Source organism: Diabrotica virgifera, chromosome 8, assembly GCF_917563875.1.
Source record: "Diabrotica virgifera virgifera chromosome 8, PGI_DIABVI_V3a".
Taxonomy (NCBI): Eukaryota; Metazoa; Arthropoda; class Insecta; order Coleoptera; family Chrysomelidae; genus Diabrotica; species Diabrotica virgifera.
The window spans coordinates 119,578,273-119,591,253 of record NC_065450.1 but is presented as its reverse complement, the minus strand read 5'-3'; the positions used below and the strand labels follow the sequence as shown (position 1 = coordinate 119,591,253).

The 12,981-nt window shown below is 34.3% G+C and overlaps 1 protein-coding gene across 3 annotated transcripts in view; it reads right to left on the bottom strand.

Annotated features, from left to right (window-relative positions):
* The window catches only part of LOC114338432 (tyrosine-protein kinase Abl), a 277,967-nt gene that overhangs the window by 11,842 nt on the left and 253,144 nt on the right, over positions 1–12,981 (bottom strand). For all 3 annotated transcript variants that reach the window (XM_050659242.1, XM_028289035.2, XM_050659241.1), the window contains 2 exons: positions 11,633–12,042; positions 9,157–9,632 (listed from right to left, as the gene is read on the bottom strand). In XM_050659242.1, the coding sequence (XP_050515199.1) occupies positions 9,157–9,632; positions 11,633–12,042 (886 nt within the window). The remainder of the gene's footprint in view (positions 1–9,156; positions 9,633–11,632; positions 12,043–12,981) is intronic.

The following is a 12,981-nucleotide window of genomic DNA, read 5'->3' as shown; positions in this document are numbered from 1 at the left end:
ATGCAGCCCAACTTACTTATTCTTCTAAGTATTGTCTTGTTGTCTCGCGTTAACCTTATGTCGCACTGTGGTTAAAAATGCCGAAAACGTGGTCATGAACCTTTAAAAGCGTATATTGTTTATACAATTCTGAATTTGCTTTCGTTCATAAGGGTTTTTGGGGTCTAGGACGTTTCATCGCCGCCGTTTCGATGCCGCCAGTTCATCGCCGGCCGATTCATCGCCGGCCGTTTCGATGCCACCGGTTCATCGCCAGTCAGTTAATCGCTAACTGATATATTTCCGAATTTTCGACAGTTACATTTATTATTTATTTTTAGTATTAATTAGGAATTCTAGGAAATGCGAGATATGACCATTCCCGTTGCCATACTTAATCTTTTAATAGACTTTTAAACTTTTATAATATAAAATATAATTTAACACTACAAATTTAATACTGTTTAGTATCAAATTTGGGGGAAGTAGAAATAGAACAGTAAATTAATATAATAATATTTTTTATCTATTTATTTGTCATAAGTTTTGAACTGAATTTAACGTCGTGTCGTGTCATCTCCCATAATACAAGATCAACTGACTAACTGGCCATGAAACGGCCGGCGATAAAATGGACTGGCGATGAACCGGCGGCATCGAAACGGCGACGATGAACCGGCGGCGACGAAACGTCCCATTCCGGGGTTTTTGGCATCGGTGATCACGAACCTGACATTATTTTTTCTGAAAAACAAAATGGCGGATCCAACACGGCGGAAAGAAATTGCAAATATTAATAAAAACGCAAATTTGTTTGTCAAATTTGGTAGTTTATGGTCGCTGATTACAAATCTAACTTTACTTTTTTTTTAACAATATGGCGGATCCAACATGGCCGAAAGAAATTCGAAAATTTTATTTTAAACGCATATTTGTTTAAAATTTTATATTACAAGGGACTTTTGAAATTGCTAATAACCAATACATTTTCTTTATAAAGTACAATATTCAGAACCTATTACTTATGTACAACCGCCCATACGTACTCAACAATCGCCAGAATCATGTAATATGCGTCATTTCCCACTTTTGTATTCAATCAACTGCCAGCAATGCATAGGCAGCTAAACCAAAGTGATTCTGTAACTTCTTACTATATATTTTAAGATTAATAACCATTAGTCGCAGAATTATGCAGAATTTTGTACTTTTTGAATGTATCTTTAGAAAATTTGGATTATTTCAAGTAAACAGTGATGAGTGCACTAATAACCGGCAAAATAGCACAAAAGATGGGAAATACTAAATTGTGAGATAAAAAGAAATAAAACTAGTTGAGTTGTTAAATGTAGCGATAGTACCATATACATTGACATTATATTGATTGTTTCTCACCTTTAGACGTATCAGAGGAGTATGTCAACTAAAACTGTCACCGTCACAGTGGCATTTCTCAAACTCGTCCGATACGCCTAAAGGTGAGAAACAATCAATATATGTAATGTCTATCTACAAGTTACTATCGCTAAATTTAACACCTCCACTAGGTTCATCTCTTTATATCTCACAGCTTAATATGTTTTCCATCTTTTGCGTTATTTTGCCGGTTATTAGTGCGCTCATCACTGTATTTTCAGTATGTATGCATTAACAAATTTAAGGCATTTATTGTTACTAAATCTTAAGTTAATTTACATCATACATTACTAAATACTTAAAAAAGAAGAATCTGCTTTACAGCGATAAAATTGATAAACTACAAAACGTTTTACAGTGTTTTCAGTATACGCGTTCTTTTTTACTTTCTCTGCCGGCGAAAATATCTTCGGACATGGCTCACTTGTTCCTGAGCTATGAACCAGAATACATCGGGTCTGAACCTTATACCTGCGTATTACGACTCTACGATAGTATGAGAAAACAACTGTAAACATGAAAATTCCTACATAGGGACTTTTTTTTCGCCTCATGACCACGTTTTCGGCATTTGGAACCACTGTGTGCCATGATCCAAATACCTCATCACAATCTCTATTTTTCGATTTCTATTAGCTCATTGGGGACGAGATTCGTCATCATTTTCGTTTTCCATAGTTTATGTTTAAACCGACTCTATGTGTTGCTTGCAATAGTTGTAGGGTTCTCTTAAGTCCTCCGTTACGAAAACACTGTCCTCGGCATATCGGAGATGATTTAATAACTTCCTATCGATGCTAATACCCTTTGATTCCCACTCTAGTCGTTTAAATGCGTACTCATGACTGTTATAAATAGTTTTGGCGACAAGTTTTGCTTTTAAGATACCGACTGTTTTTATTGTGTCAAATGCTTTGTGGAAGTGAACAAAAATAAGAACACGGTCTATTATATTTGGTAGACTTTTTGACTACAGTTTTAAGGCACTGCAAATGGTTGTGTGCTCTGTGGCCAGATTGAAATCCTGCTTGTTCCCCTGACTGCTAGAAAGCGAGTTTTGCCTCAAATCTGTTTGCCAGTATTCGAGTAAAGAGCGAGTATAGGTGGCATATTAAGCTAACGGGCTTATAGTTTTCAAGATCTAATCTTTCTCCTATTGTACGAAGAAGGTTTGAAAGGAGAAATTATGTTTCTACCATATTCTGACTGGAAAAAATTTGTGACAATCGGTTTATTCGCATGCAAGAGTGTATAGAAATGAGTACGTACTTTAAATGAATACTTTGGACAACAATAAACACATTTTATGTTTTCTTCTAAGCCAAAACTAAAGCAGCAAAACTCATACGTATGTATTTTCATCCATATTCTTCAATAAAAATAAAAATTTATTCATTATTTCAATGAATAAGTTTCAATGAAGAGTTAAAACAAAACAACTAGCAATCTATTATGGTCCTTTTCATGAGCATTTTTCAGTGCGTCACAAATAATTGAAAAAAAAAGGTATGTCCGTGATAATACACATTTATTCTAACATGACATTTTAGTTAAATCTAACAGTTGTCAAATTTTATTGCAATTTGGCATAAAAACAAATCAATTGTGTTTATTGCATTTATAAAATGGTATTTTCTTTGACTTATAGTCTTATAAATTGTACAGATTTTATTCGTAGATATATTATATAATTCGTAAATAATTTTTTTCGATTATAGCGCCATCTATCGACAACTAGAATAAATGTTATAAATGTCTGTAATCACCGAGGTGCCTTTTTTTCTGCCACATACAATTTAATGCGTTAGAAAGAAATCGAAAAACTGTGACGCACTGAAAGATGTCTATGAGAAAAATAATAGTAATACAAATTAAAACCTTAACGGTTAAAATGAATCTTTCAACAAAAGTAATTAAAGAAATCAACAATTAGTTACCTTTACAAACACAATAAAACATACAAAATTTAAAATTACGATTTAAAAAACGATTAATGATAAAGAGATGGGCTGGGCTGTTCACGAGAACTTCTTTACCTATATCATTACTTTACTTATTAAATAATAAGTAATATCTGTGAAATATGCAACCTCTAATTTTATGGGAATTTTATTTCGTGTAACAATATCATCATCAATCAGCCAATCGCGTCCACTGCTGGACATAGACTTCCCTCAGTTTTTCCAGTTTTCTCCACACTGGGCCGCTTGTAGACAGTCTACTGCTACTTTTCGTTGTCGGTCCATCCAGTCGATGGTCGTCCTCGGCTACTTTTATAGTTTTGGGCCTCCATTCCATGATTAGTCTTCTACAGCGTCCATCTTGTGTTCTTGCTAAGTGACCTGCCCAGTACCACTTAAGCATCGTAGCTCTTTAGATGACTTCTTTAACTCCTGATCTTTGCCTGACTTGTTAATTTGCTATGTGGTCTCGAAGGCTCACATTCAGAATTGCAGGTTCCTTGGCTCGTTGCGTAATTCTGAGTTTATTCGCAGATTTTTGCATCAGTGTTAAAGTATCTGCTTCATAAGTTTGTACAGGCAAAGCACATTGGTTATAAACCTCGTTTGGCTTAGTTTGCCAAATGCTGCCCATGTCAGGCCAATTCGCCTCTGTATTTCATGTGTTTGATTGTATCTGCTTATTTTGATCTCGTGTCCCAGATATTTGTAAGTGTCCTCTCAGACAGAGTTTTAAGCGAATGTATCATAGAAACTGTATCTTGTAAGTTATCTGTAATTAATGCAATCATCTGCAAACTTCAGATTATTTAATCTTTCTCCATCTATATATGTCACATCTTGCTACTGAGTGTTCTTAAATATTGACACTAGAGATGCCGTGAACAATTTTTGTGAAATATTTTACTCCTCGACCTAAGCTAAATTTTGTATTATGTAACAGTATTTTCATATTAAATTGGTTGTTGAGGTATTTATACTCTGGACAAATTAGGGAAAAACAAGGAACAGGCTTTCAAGTTATATTATTACTGGAATTGAATCTTAAGGTTGCATATTTATAATATCGGTTTGCAAATTCCGCAGAAAGTGTGCTATTTTGTTTATTAACAAATTAGCGCTCCTAAATTACGCTCCTGAATTAACGCTGTTGTTTTTTTTTTCAATTACTACTCAATATTATCAATACACTAATATCAATTACTATTTTTCCATTGTAACTCCTAAGCTTTTAACTTTAAACCAATAACACTCGAATTAAAATGCACCGTAATTTAATTCTGCACAGATATTTTTTTCGGGTTTCCTTCGACGAAAATATTCCTCGGAAAATCCGAGTTTTCCCAATAAAATCTTTATTTTCAACTAAAATTTTAGGAAATAATAATTTATGAATAATTAAATAACTTGGTGCCATAAAAGCTTTTTTGTAGTAGATTATATTTCCAGAAGCCGGCGAAAATCGAACTAATAGTTTAGAAACAATTAAATTGTTGATTAAAAGTTTACGGTCGCAATAATAACCAGAATAATAATTATGATACAGCAGAATAACTATGATTTGCACTGCTATGATTTAAAAACGCAGTTATCTAACGCACTTCACAGAATTGGACTATTTGAGCTGCAACAGGAATGTTTTAAAGTTACAAAAATTTTTTCTCTTATAAACAAAAAATAGAATATCTGGGTAACCACATATTAGATTAAATTAAATTAAGAAAACAGTATTGGAAAGAACTCGGCAAGACGCTTCTTTTAAAAGAAAAAAAGTTGAATGTGAAGTGGTCCCTGAGATACAACCGGTCAAAGTTGACCGGCATTTGCGACGAAGTTATAAACAATATGATGGTAATCTTTGTATCATTACCTTTTTATTTCGGTCCTCTTTCTCCATAGAAATTTTCATATCTTCAAGAGACTCATAACATATGTTATAATAATAAAAACTACCGGTATTGCGCGTGTTCGTGTAACTTTAATATAGCCTAACTAAGGTATGCCAAAGATGCTTTATTTTTGTTACACTAAATTAATTTGTTTATTTATTACAGAGTGGAGACCATGGACATATAAACGAAAGAGAGGGAGACCACAGATGAGATGGGTAGACGACCTAAAACACCAACGGGCTCAAAATGGATGCACATGGCTCAGGATAGAGAAACATCTAGGAGCGAAGGGGAGGCCTATGTCCAATATTGGATTTTACAAGGCTGATAGATAGATAGAAATTAATTTGTTTATAACAAAATAAAACTAGATATTGCTTCCTATCTTGTAGACCTTTTTTGGAAAACTTACCATACGCGTATCTTTTAACGTTCAAGATACAAATATTCTCATTTGTAAGCTGTATAATTATTTAAACAATTTGTGTTTTTATTCTTTGCTTCTAAAAAAACTAAAAAATTTTATATATTTTTTTAGCGGACGGCGGACTGAACGGTTTCAACGGCTCTGATTTCGCTCCAGAACAATATGTCATCTGAGTTCATATTTCCTTGTACAAGACAAAAGGTTACTACAAGAAACAACCTTTTCCGGAAACTTCTAGGGAGCAAGTCCAAACCCACTCGTTTTAAAGTCAATAGCTGAGGCCTTATGTTTGTAAACAGGGGAATATGCTTGTCCCGTGTGGGGTAGATCTAGACACGCCCAACAAGCCACAGCTGTGTATTAAATGAAAAATTTAGAATAACTACCGGCTGTATAAAATCGACCCATCTATTCCTGCTTTACCGGGCAGCTGGATTCGCATCACCAGAAGACGTTAGATGCGCCTCGCTTATAAATGCTTATTATTGGAGACTGAGCTTCAGCTAATGTAGTATCCACCATAAAAATATTACTCATAGTTAAAATATAATTAAAAACATTTTGATTTTATCTCAAATAATACTTATTTATTTAGACATTACATCTCATTCAATACAAATTATACAAAATACTTTGGTTGATATGAACACAGCTTAGTAATATTATTTTGCAAACAATAAAAATTAACCTTCCATTGATGGCGTAAATGATTTTCGTGTTTTGATAACTTTGACTTTTAACAAATCACCTGTCAACAATATACTCAGAAGAACCAGAATAATATTCACTAATACCTACCACGAAAGATTAAGCGATATGTAACTTTCGAAATTAAAAAAAAAATGAAAAATAGTACAATTTGGTAATGCCCTCAGCAGACTTTCTAAAGAGCCCACTATAAGATACAAAAGTTAAAAATAATAGCAAAATCAGTAGTAATTACAATTTTCATAATATGAACAAGAACAAAAGACTATTAGTGCAAAAACGATGGACCTCTTGCACAAATTAATAACTACAATAGTGGGGGAAAGCGAAGAATATTACGAGCTTACAAGGTTTACATTAAAAAAATTAGTAACACCAATTTACAAATAAATACATAGTGAATATATAGTAAACGAAGAGCAATATTACATTATATTTGATAAGATCCTGAGAATACAACGAATGACTACAACAGAAAGAAAATGCGATTAAAAAATGCGTCCATAAAGATAATGTTATACCAATCAGCAGAGGATATGTAAAGAACTAAAATCCTAAGTAGAAACTGGATATATTCATTACATATTACTATTTGATGTAAAAATATTGTTCCTCCGTTATAACTTTTCATACGCGTCACGATTCATTTTCAAACAAATTAAGTCAAAACATAAAGTGAAACGTACGCCGATGTGTGTAGTATATACACACAGGTGCAAAAAAATCAATCCACTTAAAATTTTTATAACTGTGGCAAAAAGTTTATCTAATGCCATCCCCTCTTTGTGAACACACACACACTTAAAATTTTTGTCATTTTGATGTCTAGAATTTCCTAAACCTGTTGTCCGATTTAAGTGATTTTCTTACCATGTTATAGCCCTATTCATGAGCAATACCGCTGTAATAATCTTGTTGCTAGACCGGTAAACTGTCGTTGTATACCGGGTGTACGAATCAAAGTGTGTTTTTTTCTCAAAGTTCGCATCACCTTGTGGCCTATTCTAGCATTTATAAAATACTGAAATTAAAACCCAACTACAGCCTCAGGTTTTCTTAACATTCTGTTTTTAGATTCACTCGCTTATGTTGGATAATAAAAAAGTTGGGTACTATAACAACTGGCCCTGTTCGTCATCAGTACAGGGAGTTTCTAAATAAGTGCGGCAAACTTTAAGGGGTAATCTTACATGAAAAAATAATGACAGTTTGCTTTATAATCATATGTCCGCAAACGCTTCGTTTCCGAGATATGGGATGTTCCATTTTTTTACAAACTGACGATTAATTTATTGCCTTCAAACCACTTGAGATATGCAAATCAAATTTGGCGGTTTTTAAGACGTAGTTATTGCACATTTTTTGGCGTACAATTAAGAATTTAATATTCACCATTGGCTCGCAAACGGGTATTATGACCGATCATATTACCTGTATGCACGCCAATGGTGAATATAAAATTCTTAGTTGTATGTCAGAACATGGGCAATAACTATGTCTTAAAACCCACCAAATTTGATTTGCATATCTCAACTGGTTTTAAAGCAATAAAAAAATCGTCAGTTTGTAACAACAAATTGAACATCCCGTATCTCGGAAACGAACCGTTTGCGGACATATGATTATAAAACAAACTGTCATTATTTTCTCATGTAAAATTACCCCTTAAAGTTTGTCGCACTTATTTAGAAACACCCTGTACTGATGACGAACATGGCCAGTTGTTAAAGTACCTAACTTTTTTATTATCCAACATAAGCGAGTGAATCTAAAAACAGAATGTTAAGAAAACCTGAGGCTATAGTTGGGTTTTAATTTCAGTATTTTATAAATGTTGGAATAGTCCACAAGGTGATGCGAACTTTGAGAAAAAAAAAACACAGTTTGATTCGTACACCCGGTATAAAATGACAGTTTACCTGTTTAGCAACAATATTATTACAGCGATATTGCTAATGAATAGGGCTATAACATGGTAAAAAAATCACTTAAATCGGACAACAGGTTTAGGAAATTCGAGACATCAAAATGACGAAATTTTTAAGTGGATCGATTTTTTTGCACCAGAGGGTAGTATACAGTATACAAAATGTATATGCACATCGACGTTCGTTTCACTCTATGTTTTGACTTAATTTGTTTGAAAATGAATCGTGACGCATGGGAAAAGTTATAGCGGACGAACAATATTTATGGATAATAACATATTAGTCCTTGGGTCTAACATTAAAAAAATATATTACCTCCCTCATGAAACTTTTTTTATTCAGTTACTCATGTCGAGTCGGACAACTTTTTTACTTTGGAAAATTTTCGGGAGGGGATCGTTTCGTAAATATAAAGGATTGTAAACTTTGGTGCCATCGACAAAAGGAGTACCCTTTAAAAAGTTGTCGGAAAATATCACCATAAATTGTAACCTCAATTAACAGATCAACCTGTGTCATGTGTTAAGAGATGAAAGATATGAATTACTCCGAATCATAAGGGCAAACACCCCGTAACGTACAGGGCAAAAGATCAGTAGGACGGAACTATAACTCGTGAAAGAAATCAAGTTTTTACTTTAATTGACAAAATTCTTTGAACGTTTTGAATAAGATGCTACATTCAACATTAAGTTATGTACGTTACCAATGGAAGGTTAAGTAACAATGTAAAGATACGATTTTAATACGCAATTGGATTGCTTACATTAAGGACAAGAATCTCGAGATGAAAATACCACAACTCGATCTAATACTTTAAATATCCAGACAAAATACCAACTCACCAGTCTCAGTAATATTTGGTGGAGGAGGTAGAGGTTCTAGTGGAGACCCAACCATAGGAACATCCGAATCGGCACTAACAGGACTTTTACCGTCTTGACTAGGACTAGTGAGGCTAAGACTGGCACGCTGAGGACTTTTCTCTTTTCCTCCATCCTCTTTATCCTTATCGGCTTCTCGTTTCTTCAAACTAACACCAAATCGTGAACTGGCTTCTTCCACTGATGGCTGGAGAGTACTTAAGTCGCTCGTTTCTGTTGGTTCGGGAGGGTGGGGTTCTTTCGGTTCGCGGTTTATTTTCTTCGTAGTCAATGGGGAGATAGGAATAATTCGCTTTTTTAATTCTTGGGAAGAAGTCATTATAGATGTACTACAGTCTACTTGGTCAATGCCGGACCCATCAAATTCATCTGGAGGAGGAGGTAAGTCTGTAGGAGGTGGTGGGAATTCCAGATCAGCTAAGGTTGGTTGAATAGATCTGAAAATGAATATAACGTATAATATACCAAAGGACAAATTTTTAGATAGCTTCCGCCGTTTTTGTGCTAGACGAGGAAAATGTGCAGAAATATATTCGGATAACGCTACCAATTTCGTGGGAGCAAGTCGCGAGCTGTACGAATTATTTAACTCGTCAGACTATCAAAATGTCATTAAAAATATTCGGATGTTGAAAAGTTCGCTTGGCATTTTATACCTCCCAAATCTCCCCACTTTGGAGGAATTTAGGAAGCCGCGGTTAAGTCCTTCAAGAATAATTCAATTCGTACTGTAGGTGATACTTTGTTAACATATGAACAATTAGAAACTTATCTTATTGAAATAGAAGCGATATTAAATTCTCGTCCTATTTCTATGTCGTCTAACCCAAATGACCTTCTTCCCCTTACCCCTGGACATTTTTAATTGGTGGTCCGATGGCAAGCTATCATGAGACTGACTTTTTGGATATGCCATCCAATAAATGATCAGCTTGGCAGCACGCCCAGCAATTAAAGCAGCATTTCAGGAAACGATGGTATAAAGAATATCTTCATCAATTGATCAGCAGCAATAATGTTGATGCTACTGATAATGGAACAATGGTCGATGTCGATGCTTTGGTGTTAATTCTTGAGGATAATTTGCCACCGTTGCAATGGGCAGTTGGACGTACCACGTCGGTGCACCCTGGAGAGGACGGCAGAGTGATAACTCTGAAAACCAAAACTGGAGAGTACAAACGCTGCGTTAAGAAGTTGTGTCCACTTCCAATCAACTAGATTATCGACGTCAACCCACAACCTCATTTTGAACTTAAGTAGTTCAAGGCGGATGACATGTTCCGTCTCATTATAATTTAGTTTATGTTGTTTTCCGATTTTATTTTATTTAGATTCATATTGGTAATTTTTAAAGTTTTGGGTTAATTATAGGTTCCAGAAATCTTTAAATATTTATCAGTTTACATATTTCTGGGGAAAAATTGACCGCCGATGTAATCCTTAGGTATATTATTTAGAAAGTAGGTATTTTAACATTTACAGTTAGTCGAATCAAGCGGTTATTGTTTTCGTGTCCGCTACGTATTTATGGGTTTTTGAGAAGGACAATATGAACGATTTTGTGTAATTTACGTTTTTCCCCAAGGTAACCTCCCCTCCACTAGGAACTTCTGTTATGCATTTTGTAATTTTAATATATTTTTGTTAGTAACCAGCGAAACTCAGTTCTGTAAACACGTTTTAGTCAAGCAATAAAAGTTCTATCAAAATTGTCGTCGTATATTATTTTAGTTTGGTAAAAACAGATGGAATACCCATTCATTTAACTATCTGATTTTGAGGTAAGGTACAAAAAAAGTGCAGAGGATAAAAAAATAGAGTTTTGAAATTTTGTCCTTGTAAACGAGTAAATAGCGACTTTTACAATAGGATTTGATAATGTAGAAGGAAAAATGTTGAAAAACGTTTAATTAGTAACTGAGTTTTGAGGTTATGTGCGAATAAATGGGTACAAAAAACGGTTTTTTCTATTTTTTCTTCCTTTCCGCCCAAAAATTAAAAATTATGTCTGTTATTCAAAAGAACGCAAAAAAAAAACACACAAAAAATACTATTAAAGTTGGCCAAAACATATCATAACCTAAAAAATTATTGAAGATCTCAATAATTTTTCCTAAGCCAAATTTTCAATATAAAAATCTGAAAAAAATCAGACTACATATTTTGTATTCAAAAAATACATCTTCTTCAATTTTTTCAGATTTTTTAAAGCAAAATTACGCTCAGAAAAAAAAAAATCGAAAAAATCTTCTTTTCCCTATTCAAGAGGTTCTATGGCCACTGGCTAAAAATTTGTATGGGGGCTTGATTTTATATCCTTTATCGAAAGGATAAGTCATAGGGCTGATCGGCGCGAGGGCATTTTTGACCATCTTATCTCGCTATAGCCTTTATCTATCTCTTTTTAATAAATTAATAAACAGTTTATACAAACCTAGAAGGACTTCCTCCTCGAAAACTGCTATTTTGGGATGTTTTAAAACTTCTCAGACTACTCCTGACGTCTCCGCTATTGTTTCTCGTAACATTTCGATTTCTCGTCAATTTGCTGGAAGTCGGCGAACTCGGCGGGTGAGTGGCATGGAACGTCGTAACTCCTCCCGATGAATTACTCCTGATCATTTGTGGTTGTGTACGGATATTTGTTCTTGGCGATAATGACCTTGGAGTAGTGTCGGACTGATCCAGGGATTGATTTATGACTGGAATTCCTTCATCGTTGGAGGACATGTTATTTTGCCTCAAGGACTCTAGATAGGCACCTATACGAGCACCCTTCGGAAGGGTACCATACCTGCTTATAGCTTTCCGCACGTTTTGAACCTCTAAAGCTGCCACCTGAACCTACATTAGTAGTGATTTAAAACAAAATACATTAGTCAACCTATTTGAGGGTAATATTGTATTTGATTAGTCTCTGCTCAATTTATTAGACTCGCCCTAGAAATATCAGTTTTTTAAATTTGAAACACCTTAAAAGTATGTTTAAAGTCATACGGAACTGTTGAATGGGTTAAATAATAATTACTTAATAATCGTGCTACATAATTAAGTTAAAGATGGTGAGACTTTTTGATTGAATTGTGAAAACTTGACAGATGACAATATAATGGGTTATAAGGGTGCAATGACTCGACTTTTTCAACTCAATTTTTTAGTTTAATTAGTGGTGAATGTGCAAATTTTCATAAAATATGCAGTAGCAAGTGTTAATATTAGTCTTTATTAATGTAAGTTTTTAATTTTTTTTAATTTATTTTGAGATATTAATAAAAACATGTTAATTTCTAAACGACGAATATCTTCGATTGGAATTTTTTCATATGGGTGATTGTAAAGATCTTTTTGGTGAGCAAATCTCTTCTTCTCTCTTCTGTTACTGCTCTATTAGAAAATACCACATGTATCAAAGAGAAATAGCAAAAAAATATGGTATATCTTAATCGTCAGTTCGAAGGTTGAGTCGAAAACTTAAAGAGAAACATCCTGTTACATCGGTTTGGAGGGGTCGGTATCGCAGAACGATTTCAGTCACCCCAGAGGGCAACGAATTTTAAGGAATTTGGCTCTAAAACACAGAAGAGTCACCCATAGCGATATAGGGAATAAATTGGAAAAATCAGAGTGTTCAGTATCGGAGTCCACTGTAGCTACGCCGAAATCTGTACAGTATGGGATTCAAATCTAATGGCCAGTTAAGGAACCAAGCAAAACAACCAACCGTCACCACAAATGCCCAAAAAATGTTTAGTTTGGACCAATTTGCATACATACTCTATTGCC